This window comes from Aplysia californica, unplaced genomic scaffold (assembly GCF_000002075.1).
Source record: "Aplysia californica isolate F4 #8 unplaced genomic scaffold, AplCal3.0 scaffold01135, whole genome shotgun sequence".
NCBI classification, from domain to species: Eukaryota; Metazoa; Mollusca; class Gastropoda; order Aplysiida; family Aplysiidae; genus Aplysia; species Aplysia californica.
In genome coordinates this window covers 34,612-50,451 of record NW_004798405.1, presented here as the reverse complement: position 1 = coordinate 50,451, position 15,840 = coordinate 34,612, and the positions used below count along the sequence as shown (strand labels likewise).

At 41.7% G+C, this 15,840-nt stretch overlaps 1 protein-coding gene across 1 annotated transcript in view; it reads right to left on the bottom strand.

The window, feature by feature from the left end:
• Positions 1 to 6,081: 6,081 nt before the first annotated feature.
• Positions 6,082 to 15,840, bottom strand: part of LOC101856481 (neogenin-like) — a gene marked incomplete at both ends in the record, with an annotated part of 38,609 nt that continues 28,850 nt past the window's right edge. Inside the window, 6 exon segments of the mRNA NM_001310498.1 lie at positions 6,082 to 6,178; positions 8,006 to 8,148; positions 10,056 to 10,151; positions 12,116 to 12,289; positions 13,616 to 13,732; positions 14,073 to 14,305. Coding sequence (NP_001297427.1) covers positions 6,082 to 6,178; positions 8,006 to 8,148; positions 10,056 to 10,151; positions 12,116 to 12,289; positions 13,616 to 13,732; positions 14,073 to 14,305 — 860 coding nt within the window.

The following is a 15,840-nucleotide window of genomic DNA, read 5'->3' as shown; positions in this document are numbered from 1 at the left end:
CTTCTTCTTCTTCTTCTTCTTCTTCTTCTTCTTCTCCTCCTCCTCCTCCTCCTCCTCCTCCTCCTCCTCCTCCTCCTCCTCCTCCTCCTCCTCCTCCTCCTCCTCCATTAACATCTCGAGTTCTTATGCACAGTTGGATTGCAATTGTAAATGGGCTGATTCATCAATGTCATGCTCATAACTGTGCCTGAACTGCAACAGAGAACTGCTGCTTTTTCTTCCCTAATCCTTACTATCGTCATTTTCCTCTACTTCTTTTGTATGTTTGTCACACTCTTGTGACCCGCTATTTCCGGGGTGCCTTGATAGTCGAAGCAGACTTTGCGCTGTTGAAGCTAGAGAGGTGAGCAGAGTAAGTCTGATTCCTTGTAGTGACTTCTCTCTTGACATCCACCCCTTGGCGCTCATATGACCTTGTGCAGTTGCGAGCGCCGTAAAACCTCTGTTTAAAAAGAAAAGACATTGACGATCATGGCACCCCATCCCTTCCTATTGTCTCCCTTCTTGTCTTTTTTTCGTTGCATTATAAATTCGTTGCAAGGTTGTTCAGACAATCTGGGTATGTGGTTTATAGTTCTTTGTCTTCACCTGCTTTTCTTTCCTCTCGATCTATCTATCCACACATCAGCACTTTCTCAAGTCCATCTCAATTGTCTTTTTCTGATGGTTCTGATCATGTTCAAATCCCGCCATTTGGAGCACTTCTCTATTAGAAAGGGACCGTTCACAAATGACGGCATTTACATCACAATAAGTATAAGGTCATGCAATGTAAGTGCCGAAGATTAGAGGTGTTGCAAGAGAGTAAAATCATACACCGAAAATAAGTTGGGGAGATCAGGACGATAAATATTATGTTAGATAGGGAAGAAGGACCAAACCACATCAGAGCACCTGCCAACCACCCCCGTCTGGCAGTCTATCAACTAGATTCTAGACTAACGACACAACTGAACGATCATCAACATTGCCTTTCTCACCCTGCACCAGGGTATAAGTATAAGCCACGAACAAACACTTTCCACATTTCCCTACCCCGGGCTAGCCTCTTGATGTTATTTCATGTCTTCCCACTTTTCTGTACATTTTCGATTTCTGTGATACTTCTCCAGGTTCCACGTGGTCTTCCCCTTGCTTGATCTTTTACTCTGTGGGTTCAAACCCAACACTTTCCTTGTTAATTAAACACCACTGAACAATGGAAACAACAAAATCTAGACAGAAGAAACTTTCTTCTTTATTAAATCGATTTAATTTACAATAAATTAAATCAAAATGGCGTCTTGGGTGTCCAATGGTTCGGCTGTTCATCATGGCAAACAAACCACATACTACATAATGTGTAGTTTGTGACATCAAGTTCCAGAGGAGAGAAATTAGGATTTTTTTGGTCTACTTCCGGCGCTGCTCAGTGACTACGAGGCTTTCAGAGTCCGTAGGTCTTGTTAATTTAAACTCCTGCATGTGGTTGAATGATGCATTTGATATTTGATGTAAATGTACATTTTGTCAGCTTTACTTCTCTTTCCAAATTGAATTTTAATGAGAGTATTATATAACAAAAAATTATTTTTTAAAATGTATACCTGCATGTGTTTTTACGGTCCTGTACAGCCAAGAAACATTTCCCTCTGGATTAATAAAGTATGATCTTATCTTATCTTAACACATTCAAAATTATTTCCCCCCAGAATTAACTAATAAATGACCATTATATACTTGTGGGGGTGTTTCTTAACTTAACGACACAGAGAGTGACACTGCGTGATGCCTCTTGCTTGTCGATTTGAGACGCGGCAGTCCAGATTTTCCTTCATGGGTGGGGCAAAAACTATGTACCTTTTGTGTGTGTGCGTGTGTTTGTGAGTGCATGTTTGTGTGTGTGTGTGCGCGCGCGCGCATGTGAGTGTGATTGCGTGCGTGTGTGTGTGTGCGTGCGTGCGCGACGACCAATTTGAATGTGACCTTCGCAATCAAACAAGTTTGTTTTTCAAGATCGGGAGTCCTTTCGTTCATCCATAATTCGCTCACTAGTCATCAGTCACCTAGTTTAGTTTCAGTACCGTGTTTTACGGCACTTGCAATTGCTTTTTCTTTGTTTGTTTTTGTAAAGGTTTTACGGCGCTCGCAACTGCATAAGGTCATACGAGCGGCAGAAGATTAGAGGTGTTACAAGAGAGTAACAAACATAAAAAAGAAGAAGGGGGAGATAAGGATGACAGATGTTTGAAAGGAAAGAAGAAGCAGACCACACCAGAGCACCTGCCAACCACCCATTCACTCCAACTGTCCATGCTTGACTTCACAACTACCAAAAGCTTACAACCAAAACCACAACACTACACGCCAAGCTTCTGCTTCTTCTTTTACCTCGTTCTCGACGACAGCAGCTAGACAGTCAGTCCAATGCCGCGCACAAACTGTGCAGTCCGCTTCAAATCTGAGAGACTGCTACAGAGCTTTCGCTCAAGAGGAGTCACATTCTGAAGCTTCTGCAGCTTTTTATCCCCCCCCCCCCCCTCTTCATTTTTCATAAAAATTCTACTCCTTTATACTGATTCACAAAGTAAAAGAGTTGGTCCCATGTCCAAACTGTGGGGAAAGGGTAGAGGAAGGATGACACAAGTTTCACCTCAACTGAGACGAAAACTTCCACCAATTGGTTAAATAATTTATGTTTGGTGAGAAAAAACAGCACCCCCCCCCATTATTTTCCTCTGCAATAAGCAAATCCCTTTGGAAGATCTCACCAAACTTTTAGCGTTTTTTAAAAAACCAACACACACATAGACTTTAAGTTTAAGACTTACAAGAAACATCCTTCATATTTTTTTTAATCTTTGCACATACCCTTCTTTATTTTCATTGATCATTCCTTCTTCAAGAAACAAATGCGTTGTGGGGCAGCCATTTTGATTTTAAAGCAAAATCTGATTTGAGTTATTTATATTGCTTTTGCTACAAATCTATTAAAAATATATCCATCAAAAGTTTTCCAAAAGGAACTAAAATTATATGAATAAAAGTCGATTATATGAATAAAAGTCCAACTATACAAACAGGAGTCGACTACCCTTTACACACAGGAGTCACATACCCTGATATGTCCTGCAAACTCCTTTTGATCTTGTCGATGGCTGGGTGGTAGACTCTCACAAACACCGAACCACAAAAATGTCTCGCACCCAGCCACCGATGTGTGACAAAAAAACCGCCTCAACTGGCAAAGGACATTCGTCGTGACTTTTAAATTACTCTAGCCTGTCTGACACCAATGTCTGGTGCTTTCCCAGTGAGTCAAAACCACCCCAGCTAAAGTAGATGAGGGAAGCAGGCGACGCAGACTTCAGTGGCATAAAGAAAAAGTCACAGAGCTAAACACCAGTGCTTGTCTGGCAGCAAGGAAATCTTAAATCAAAATTTCAATAAACAGGAAAAACGCACTGCATAAAGATCAAAATTCAAACGCAGCCTACAACAATATGAAATATAAAGATACGTACAGGTGGTATATATATATATCTATATGTATATGTATGTATATGTAAATATATATTGGCATGTATGTAAATACATAAGCACACATGCACATATATATATATAAAACCGCTGAGTGGTTGTAGCAGTCAGAAGGGCTCGTCATCACAAACCATCAGCAAAAATAACAAACTGTGTCGCTTGCAGAATTTCCTGTTCGCTCGCCGATTGTGCGATAGAAAGACAAAATCTACCAACTGAAAACATCAGCAATTGTCTGTCATTTATTATTTCCAAATGATACAGAATTAAATTTGCTCGGTAATTGCAAAATCAGAATACTAGCCCAAAATCTGTTATTTCTGTACCGCTAGTAAACCAGAAATCTCGGCGACCGATGATAGACACAGTTTGCCATTTCCCCTGACGCTATGCCCGACTTCCCTTTCTGGGCAAAGAGGTTATATTTCGTACTAGAGTCTGTGGGGAGCGCGGTGGGGGGGCTCAGATTGTTCATGTACATGGGGGTGCTCCGGCCACGCCGATGAGGGTAAGAAAGCGCCTCACCAATGCCTGACAAGTGCGACGTCACTGCTGCGAGCTCTTGTATTATAATATAACCTCTTTGGGGTAAGAAGGTTCCAATGTCCAACACACGCAACGTCGCTGCTGCGAGCTCTTGTCATCATAATAACCTCTTTGGGATAAGAAGGTTCCCCTGTCTGACACGTGTGACATCACTGCGTGAGCTCTTGTATTATAATATAACCTCTTTGGGATAAGAAGGTTCCCATGTCTGACACGTGTGACATCACTGCGTGAGCTCTTGTATTATAATATAACCTCTTTGGGATAAGAAGGTTCCCATGTCTGACACATGTGACATCACTGCGCGAGCTCTAGTATTATAATATAACCTCTTTGCTTCTGGGAGACAACCAAAAGACTTGAGAGAATTTCCTGGCTCTAAATGCTGGTCAGTGGACGATCTACTCACACCATCACCTCAGACGTCCAGTCTTCCACTCGCAGATCCCACGCAAGTCCTGCCAAAATGGCCAGAGACACTCACGCACTAGCAAACAACATCCAGTCAAAACCACCTTCACACACATACACAAACACACATGCGTACACACACATACACATTTGCATGCGCACACATACACACACACTTTCAAGCACACATGGCTATAAATTCATCATTATAAAACATTGTTGGTTAATCATTGGAGAGCTGACATTTCTGCTTTCGCCTTCCAGCATTCAAGCAAAAACACACACACACACGCTCTCACACAGGCATGCAAAGTACACACACACACACACGCACACATACATTTAAATTTCATTACACGAGAGAGCCTGTATGTCAATCAACTCTTCCAACTCTTAGAGTCTCAGGCACTGAGCGGTTGGGGCCGAGACTACCCCCCCCCCCCCAAAAAAAAAGAATACAAATTTTAGGGGCAAAGTGGCTTGTTTTTTTCCTTCGGAGTACAGAGAAGCCCATCGGATCAGTAACGGTCAATAAGTATTTTGAAAGAGAGACGGATATATGCAAGAAAGGGACAGAAGGGAAGAATCGAAGCATCCACCGACCGTGGCTTGAAAGTAAAAACTGAAGCTAAATTTATTTTTTTTGGGGTGGAAATTTGACGGCGTATGTTACCCTAGAAGTAATATCAAAAAGTTACACCGAAGTTAGAAAAATTTCCCGCACTTCTAGCTTTCGATTCATAAGGGTCTATCCGCCCCCTCTCCTCCAAGTCTCCCCCCCCCCCCCCCCAAATCAAATTTGCTTCAAGGAGAAGATGGAAAATATGCCTTAGTCCTTAAAAAAATAATAATAACACCCACCCCGCCCCCACACAAGCTACCGCTCAGTGCCCGACTCTACTGAACATCCACAGTGCAATCAGGCACAACACACACACAGACTCTCGGTACAGCCAGTCAGTGTCAAGGCGGGCACACTAACTACTGCACCATGTGCCCCACAGAAGACTCGAACCACAAAATCAGGAACTGGACGAGAGGCTGTGATGATGGAACTCATCCCCGAGGCTGGTGGCCGCTGATGTATTGCTTGAGGTCCCATAGCTGATGTATTTCTTACACGCGTATGTGTGTGTGTGTGTGTGTTGAAGAATATCTGCGTGTGTGTTTAAGAATGTGTGAGTGTGTTAAAGAATGTGTGAGTGTGTATGTGTAAGAGAGTGAGAGAGAGAGAGAGTGTGTGTGTGTGAGTGTGTGTTAAAGAATGTGTGAGTGTGTATGTGTAAGAGAGTGAGAGAGAGAGAGAGAGAGTGTGTGTGTGTGTGTGTGTGTGTGTGTGTGTGTGTGTGTGTGTGTGTGTGTGTATGAGTAAAAGAGAGAGTGGGAGTGTGTGTGACGGTGTGTGAAAGTGAGTGTGTGGGTCTTAGATTTACTTGTACATCAACAAGCAGATGGACTTTGCCTAGAAATCGCCATCACACCACGGGGTCCAGTTCCTATTCCTGCTGAAAGCCTGAGGCTGCTGCTGCTGCTGCTGCATACACAGTGTAAGGAAGGGGTTGGCCGCCGGCAGACTCAAACCTCTGCCCTGCACCTCGGGGGACTAGCACTCAAACTCCTGCTGCGTGATGGCGTTCAGATCTTTCATCAGACCCTCCAGATTGGCCATCTCGGCCGTCAGCTCTTCCGTACTCAACGATTTCTGAGGGGGAGAGACACATCACATGTCTTTTTTAACACACAATTTCGGTGAGAAAAAGAGCAAAAAGAAGAATTTAATGCTTATCACCATATCGTCACAGCACTAGCAAAATGGCATAACTTCCTGTCTTGCCAAAATGCAACAAGCCTTTTATTTTGTTAAGTAGTACAACTATGTCCAGGGTTGGGAACTGATCTGTCCATAATTTACGGAACTTTTCGTGGGCAGTGCAGATTTGGAAAAATACACTTATTCAATTTGTACATTAGTACACATAGTAGAATGACTCACCATTGAAAGGACACTTACGGAAAATGACAGAGCAAATCAAAATTAATCAAAATTACATTTTTGTAAATTTACGGTAAATTTCCATCCCTGAATATTTATCTTTTGGTAAAATCAAATAAAAAATGTGCTGGGAGTCACAAAAGAAGCCACAGAGAACAAGTTGTACCATTATTAGATGATAAATAGCCTAGTTCAACAGTTTTTTTCCATTTATCTCAAAAGCAGCAAAGTTGAGATGTCTCATTTTGCTAGCATAGTGATGATGAGACAATTTGGTGAAACAATCAGTTTTACAAATCTGGTAATCCTTAGGCTATGTAAAGATGTTTAATTTTAATAAGAGTTTTACGGCACTTGCAACACAATCAGGTCATATAAGTGCCGAAGATTAGAGGTGTTACAAGGGAGTAACAAACACAAAAAAGGAGGGGAGATAAAGACGATAGATGTTCGATAGGAAAGAAGAAGCAAACCACACCAGAGCACCCGCCAACCACCCACAATGTATAGATGGGCACTTATTTTACCTAATCATAATAAGTTGCAAGTGCCACAAAACTCATACTGAAACTAAAAATATATTGTGGCTGGATGCAATTTTCCTACTAACTCCATTGGGAAAATTATTTACAGGGATGTAAGTAGGTTTTGAAAAAAAAAGCTGGAAAATATATGCGCACTGACTGAAATAAGAATACAGCGAGACTAAATTATATTTGTTTCTTTCCCTCTGTTACAACAAACAATCTTTATTTAGTATATATAATACGTATTGTTTATAGCAGACTTTTGTTAAAAGCTGGGGCCCCAATGGCAAGTCGGCCGTAAAAAACAGAAAAAGCTGGAAGATTTACATCCCTGGCATTAATATCAACTCTTTACACCCTGGCTCCTGAGCATTACGGACCTGTAAACCACAGATCCTCCATACCAAAGTTTTGTCAAATCCGAATTCAATAAGGTTTGATATATTTGAGGAAGGGGGGTTACCTGATTTTCCTTCATGGAAGAAAAATAAAAAGCTAGAATTTTGGCACAATTCGGCCAATTCAACTTGCGGCTTTGAAAAGTTGAAAAACAAAATATGTGTTTGATTGTGAAAGTCACAACCGAAACAAGTCGAGCAGCAGGATCTACCAACAACACCTTCCAACCACCCGCTGTTCTTTAGTATTTCAATACAAAATTAGAATTCTAAATTACTGTAGAGAGAAGCTCATCAACACAATAGAGGTCATTTAGAGCTGGGAAACAGTCAGACAGACAGACAGACAGACAGACAGTCAAAAACAGTAACAACAGACGGGAAGTAAAGAAGTAGGACCTACCAGTGGTGCCCTCCAAGCACCGGAGACTCCCTCCCCCCTAAAAAAACACCAACAATCCTCTCCCCCCAAAAAAAAACAAACCCCAAACAAACACCCCAGTTAAATTAAATCACTGAACATTCCACTCCTACAAAAAAACAAACAAAAAACAAACAAAAAAACAAAAACAACCCAAAAACCAAACAAAACCAAAAAACTAATCACTCACCGAGAGATCTGACTCTTCCTTCTTGGTCTTCATCTCAGGGGACTTGGAGTTGAAGGAGATGGGAGTCCTCTGTCCCTTGCTCGGCACCGACATAACGGGGGCCGTCGGCTTCTTGTAGGGGCTGATATTCTGCTGCGGCTTCACTGTCAGACCAGACACACAAGGCCGTACACATGTTAGGATCAGGACTCCCTCTTTTTCTTTTCCCTTATTTTAACTTTTTAAAATTTCACTCTCTCGAGTTTGAGACCAGACACACAAGGCAGTACGGATTTCAAAACCAGGACTCCCTCTTTTTCTATTTCCTTAATTTTACTTTTTTAAAAATTTACTCTCTAGCGTTTGAGTTAAGAGTCAGAGTAAAGAGAAGCTCATTGACACAATAGAAATAATTTTGTGCGGGACAAAATTTTAAAAAGCATGGCAGACAGACCGAAACAATAGAGGGGAAAAAAAGTTTGTTGTTTTTTAATATTTTTTAGTAGAGGTTTTACGGAGCTCGTAACTGCAAAAGGTAATATGAGCGCCAAGGGGTGGATGTCAACAGAGAAGTCTTTACAGGGAATCAGGCTTACTCTGTTCACCTCTCTAGCTTCAACAACACAAAGTCTGCTTCGACTATCAAGGCACCCCAGAAATAGCGGGTCACAAGAGTATGACAAACATACAAAAGTAGAGTAAAAATGACGATAGTAAAGATTAGGAAAGAAAAAGCAGCAGTTCCCTGTTGCAGTTCAGGAACATTTATGAGAATCAGCCCATTTACAATTACAATTCTACTGTGCATAAGACAGGGTTAATGTCCCCCCTTTGGGAATGGCCTAAGACAGACAGAAACAACAGAGTGAAAGTGAAGAAGTAGGACCTGCCAGTGGCACCCTCCAACAACTCGCTGCGTGTTCTTCAACTACCCACCATTCACTCTCTCTCTCATCTGAACCCATAAACAGCTATATACAAGGCTACATTCTCACCTTCAATTTCATACGCACTCAAGCACATACACACACACACTCACTCTCTCACACACCCACACATACTCTCTCTCTCTCTCACACACACACACTCACACACACAGATGCATATACACGCACACACACAAGTGCATACAAACAGACACAGGAACCATGCAGCAAATGTTAGTATCTTTATATCTCAACACACACAATGCACTCAGGCCAGGAGCTCATGCTTTTGAGTCACAGTCCAAGATCTGCACAACTAAGAGCACTTCTAGCTCGTTTCAGTGTCAGGAGGCAGATTTTTAAAAATGACTAGGAGGCTGGAGAATGTAACAGAGGGAGTAGAAACTGACAAAGTGCCCACCCAGCGTACTAAGTGCCCAGCATATAACAAAGTGCCCGCCCAGCATATAACAAAGTGCCTGCCCACCGGTCTAAGAGCCCGCCCATCATATAACAAAGTGCCCGCCCATCATATAACAAAGTGCCCGCCCATTGGTCTAAATGCCCGCCAATCATATAACAAAGTGCCCGCCCATTGGTCAAGGTGCGCTCACTCACTAGCTAAACTGCCTACCCATCATATAACAGAGAGCCCCCTCAAAAGCTAGAGTACTTGTCCAACTCTCCCCTTCCCCCCTCCAAACCAATAAAAAAAATAATATATATATATATTGAAAAAAAAAGATAAATAATAAAAAAAATAAAATAAAAAAATAAAAAGGAAATAAAAAGTATTTGAAAACTTCAGAAAATAAAAAAAATATTTTTTAAACATAAAAAACTAAACCAAAAAAAACAAAAAAAAAACCCCAACCCCATCCCATTTGAAAATTAAATAAATGCATAAGTGAAAGGAAAAAAGGCAATGAGACAGAGAGTTAGTTTTTAGTTTTAGTAAAGGTTTTACGGCGCTCGCAACTGCATAAGGTCATATGAGCGCCAGAAGATTAGAGGTGTTACAAGAGAGTAACAAACATAAAAAAGAAGAAGGGGGGATAAGGACGATAGACGTTTCATAGGAAAAAAGAAGAAGCAAACCACACCAGAGCACCCGCCAACAACCCACGACAGAGAGAGGAACCGACCATATCCTATCCTGGAGTTGAAGGAATCCTCCATGGACCCGGTCACCTCATGGCACCCGTCTCGTTCGTCTTCGTCCACCGCCGACAGAACCTTGCCTGAGGAGGACAAACAAACCACACACACACTGATGCACGCATGCCAAATGCTGTTATAAAATGAAAAAAGGGGGCTGGGTTGACGCAGGAAAGAGGGGTGTGTTAAGTCATGCTGTCAGCTCGTAGCTCTGTTGTAAGTTTTAGTAAAAGTTTTACAGCACTTGCAACACAATCAGATCATACAAGAGCTAAAAATTAGAGGTGTTACAAGAGAGTAACAAATACAAGTAAGAAGGAGGAGAGATCAGGACGATAGATGTTTGATAGGAAAGAAAGAGCAAACCACCACAGAGCACCCACCAACCACCCACCCGTAGCTCTGGGGGTGCATTTTCAGCTTGGTAAAAGTGTTAAGGCGCTCGCAACTTCATCAAGTGATATATAAGCCCTGTGAGTGTGAGTGTAAGTGAATTCTTTCCCCCCTTTTGGCAGAGTTGTTGAGATACAGTCAACAGCCAACATTTTCTATGTTTTAGTTTAGTTTTGGTAGAGTCTTTACGGCGCTCGCAACTGCATAGGGTCATATAACCGCCAGAAGATTAGAGGTGTTACAAGAGAGTAACAAACATAAGAAAGAAGGAGGGGTAGATAAGGACGATAGATGTTGATATAGGAAAGAAGGAGAAGCAAACCACACGAGAGCATTCGCCAACCACCCTCCAAAATTTTCTATGAAAACTCTCAGAATGAAGAAACACTACAAAGGAATAGATAAGAAGGACCACACCAGAATGCTGATAAATTCTACCAGTGAAGCCGAGAGTATCTCTAAGTATTTTAGGGTCTGCTGGGAGGGAGGAGGGGTGTGGGGGGGGGGGGGGGGTAGTGACAATTGTAAAGTGCAGAGCATGCTGTAGAGGTGCAAACAAGCCAAAGAACAGAACAATTCTAAGACCCCAGGGAAACACATGTGAGCAGAAACTCAAAATTTAAAAATTGTATACCCAATACAGCTGGTATCAAGACTATTCTATATAAAGTACAATAGTAATGATAGATAACATTTGAATAGAGCAAGTCCCCGCTCAACAGCAAGCTCTATGCACTTCACAATCTATACTATTACCCCAGCAGACCTGAGAGCATTCTGAAACAACCTCAACTTCCTGGGAAGCATACAGTGCAAGCAGCCATTTATAGGCGCTAAATTAAAAACGCTACCATACCGACAAGATCTTTCACAGCTACCGGGTACCCATTCATACCTGGGTGAAGTGAGGAAAATTCGTGTATCCCAAGGACACAACATCAGGCCCAAGGCTCGAACCCCCGAAACAGGAACCTCAGGATTACAAGTCCTGTTGCCTAACCGCTAGGCCACCGACGCCACACATATATGGCACACATAAATAGATTAAAATATAAATGAAAGTAGTTCCCACCCTGCCCACCACTCCCCCTCAACGAACTCCCATACACCCTATCTACCTGTCTCCCACACATCATCTCTACCACCCCCACATGTATATGCACACAAAAACACACTACCCCCCCCCCCCAGCCCCACTTCCCCCATTCACACCCTATTCCCCTCAACCACACACATACATACACATATGAAGGTTTGTTACCCTCATGCAGGAAGAAAACATTGTTAAGAAGCAGACCTAACACTACTTTCCAATGCAGTACATGCACATTCGTCACTCAAGATACACAAACAAAATCTTTTTTGTTTTTTTCATTATTTAGTTGGGTTTCTTGATTTGAACTAAGTAGTCTTTTACCAAACCAAAAAAACAACAACAAAAAAACCCTTTCAAAATTAAACTAAAAAAACAAAAACCAGAAAAAAATGGAAGAAAACCCACATGCACAAAAGAAAAACCACACATAAAGTTCAATAACCAACCCAAACACCCCCCCCCCCCCCCCGAAACAAAATAATAAAATATAAAAAACAAAAAACAAAAACCCAACCCCAAAAAGGACCTACACACAGGTAACACAATGCGTGTACTCACTGGCGGCCGGGGGACACGTGTGCGGCAGATCTCCCGCGTTGACGCGTGCCGCGCTGCTGTACTGCGTGTTGTACTGTGTGCGCGGGTAGATGGGGCGCATGGGCATGGGACCGCCCGGGCTGTCCCCGTACTGTAGGATGTGACCGTTAGGGGCCGCCGACACGGTGGCTATAGCTGAGGATAATGATAACAATAATAATAATATAAAAAATAATGATAATAAACAATAAAAACAATAGCAATATACTGCTAAGGATAATAATAATAACAACAATAATAATAATAATAAAAAGAAGAAGAAGAATAGCGATATATATATTGCTGAGGATAATAACAGAAAGAATAATAAAAATAAAAATAAAAATAATAATGGTAATAATAATAATAATACTTCAAAACTACTACTACTACTACTATTAATAATGATGACAATAATATCAACGATAAGTCATGACAGTAATATAAATTGTAGATATTTTATTTAAGTAGAGTTTTACAGCACTTGCAACACAAATAGGAAATATCAATTGCTTTGCTGGAAAACTATTTTATACACCACTTTTCAAAGTGGTGTATGGTGGAGTTTACACTAAGCAGTCATTAAAAACAACACAGATCACCACTGAACACACATGTTCACACAAAAAAAAGCAGGTATCATCAGTGACTCAAAACAACACAGATCACTAGTGAACACACACTAAAAACAAGACAGACCACTAGTGTGTCACTAAAAACAAGACAGACCACTAGTGTGTCACTAAAAACAAGACAGACCACCAGTATCTAAAAACAACAAAGATCACCACTGAACACAAATGTTCACAGAAAACAACACGGATCATTAGTGAACACACATGTTCAGAGTTCACTAATAACACGACAGATCACCAGTTAGCACACACATTCACTAAAAACAACCCAGATCACCAGTGGCTAAGAACAACACAGATACACCACTTAACATTGGTGTTCACTAAAAAGAACTTCCATTACCAGTCACTGAAAACCAACACAGATCTCTGGTGAACATTCCAGTTCACTAAATACAACACAAGTCACTAGTTTTCACAGATCATCAATTAACACAGATGTTCACTAAATACAAGTCAATAGTCTTTCAAGATCATCATTGAACTAAACACATTCACACTAAGTGAACACACATTTATGTTCACTAGATACAACACAATTCACTAGTCTTTCTGGATTATCAGTGTGTGCCACTAAACACAACACAGATCACCGGTGAATAAAACGTGTTTACTAAACACAACACAGATCACCGGTGAATAAAACGTGTTTACTAAACACAACACAGATCACCGGTGAATAAAACGTGTTTACTAAACACAACACAGATCACCGGTGAATAAAACGTGTTTACTAAACACAACACAGATCACCAGTGAATAAAACGAGTTCACTAAACACAACACAGATCACCAGTGAATAAAACGTGTTCACTAAACACAACACAGATCACTAGCAAACACTCACGGTCCCTGAAGCCCGACTGAGCGTCCACCGGAAGCGCGATAGGCTTGGGTCGGATGAGGTTGCGGGGCTGGATCGGCTGGTAGCGTTCCTCTCCGCTGGACGGGTAGCCACCGTCACCTGGGGAGGAGGGTGTCCGTTTTATCTCGAGTGAGTTCCCTTCCTTTGTTTTGTTTTGTTTGTTTTAGTAAGTGTTTTACGGCACTTGCAACACAATAAAGTCATATAAGTGCCGAAGGTTAGAGGCGTTACTCACAAAAGAGTTCTTCTTCTTCCTCCAATGTCAGGAGATAAACTTTTAACCGTCTCAACAAACAAAACCACCGCCACTCACCCACATTAAGAGTTCTTCCTCCTCCAAAAACAAACAAACAAACAAAACCACCACCACTCACCCACAAGAGTTCTTCCTTCTCCAAAAACAAACAAACAGACAAACAAAATCACCGTAGCCGCTCACCCACAAAAGAGTTCCTCCTGCGGTCCAGCGTGGAGGCCTGGTCGTCTGTCTGATCAGCTGACCCCCGTGACCCCCTCCTCAGTGTGCTGGTTGCCACGGACGCCGAACTCTCGCTGCGCTGCGACCTCTCCATCTTCTGCAGCTCTAGCTGGCTGGGCTGGTGGATCCACAGGTCGGGCGGCTTCATGTTTGACGCTGGGATCTTGGTCATTTTGGGGGGCGATTTGTTTTGACTGCGGAGAAAAGTCACAAGATGGTTTGTGTTTTGGGAAAAAAGATGACGATTTGTTCCGAGTTTTGGGTAAAAAAGTGGACGATCTGTCTTGAGTTTTGAGAACACAAACGGACGATTTTTATTGAGTTTTTGAGGGGAAAAAAGTTGACAATTTCTTTTGAAATTTGTTTAGTAGCTGGCTCGGCTGATGGATCCACACGTCAGGCGATTTCATGTTCGACGCAGGGATCTTAGTCATTTTGGGGGGCGATTTGTTCTGACTGCGCAGACGAAGAAAAGTCACAAGTTGATTTGAGTTTTGGGGATGAAAAGGGTGTGATTTGTTTTGAGTTTTGAGAAAAAAAGAGGAAGATTTGTTTTGAGCCTTGAGAACACAAGTGGACGGGTTGTATTGAGTTTTTTAGGGGAAAAAAGTTGACAATTTCTTTTGAAATTTGTTTAGTAGCTGGCTCGGCTGATGGATCCACACGTCAGGCGATTTCATGTTCGACGCAGGGATCTTAGTCATTTTGGGGGGCGATTTGTTCTGACTGCGCAGACGAAGAAAAGTCACAAGTTGATTTGAGTTTTGGGGATAAAAAGGGTGTGATTTGTTTTGAGTTTTGAGAAAAAAAGAGGAAGATTTGTTTTGAGCCTTGAGAACACAAGTGGACGGTTTGTATTGAGTTTTTTAGGGGAAAAAAGTTGACAATTTCTTTTGAAATTTGTTTAGTAGCTGGCTCGGCTGATGGATCCACACGTCAGGCGATTTCATGTTCGACGCAGGGATCTTAGTCATTTTGGGGGGCGATTTGTTCTGACTGCGCAGACGAAGAAAAGTCACAAGTTGATTTGAGTTTTGAGAAGGGTGTGATTTGTTTTGAGTTTTGAGAAAAAAAGAGGAAGATTTGTTTTGAGCCTTGAGAACACAAGTGGACGGTTTGTATTGAGTTTTTTAGGGGAAAAAAGTGGACGATTTGTTTTGAGTTTTGAGGGGAAAAAAGTGAACAATTTGTTTTGAGTTTTGAGTAAAAAAAAAGTGGACAATTTGTTGAGTAGCTGGCTCGGCTGATGGGTGGATTCATGTTTGACGCCTGAATCTTGGTCATTTTTGGCAGTGATATATTTTGAATGCAGAGACGTGAAAAAAAAAGTCAAGAGTTGGTTTGAGTTTTGGGGATCAACGAAGTGATTTGTTTTGAGTTTTATGGAAAAAGTGGATGATTTGTTTTGATCTTTATTTATTCTATTAATGTTTTTTGAAATATCGGTACTGTTACACTCCTATCGACACAATTAAGATCAATTGAGAGGTGGTGGGCTTTGACCCTCCCGGTCAGGGCTGATCCAGGCGGAGAGGGGTCTGAGGTCCCATAAAAAGAGACAGAAATACTCTACGAAAATGTTCCTTACACAGGAATTGAGCTCATATCTCCAGCAGCAGTAGCAGAAGAGGAAGAGGAAGGAAAAGAAGAAGAAGAGGAAGAAGAAGAAGAAGAAAAAGAAGAGGAAGAGGAAGAGGAAGAGGAAGAGGAAGAGGAAGAGGAAGAGGAA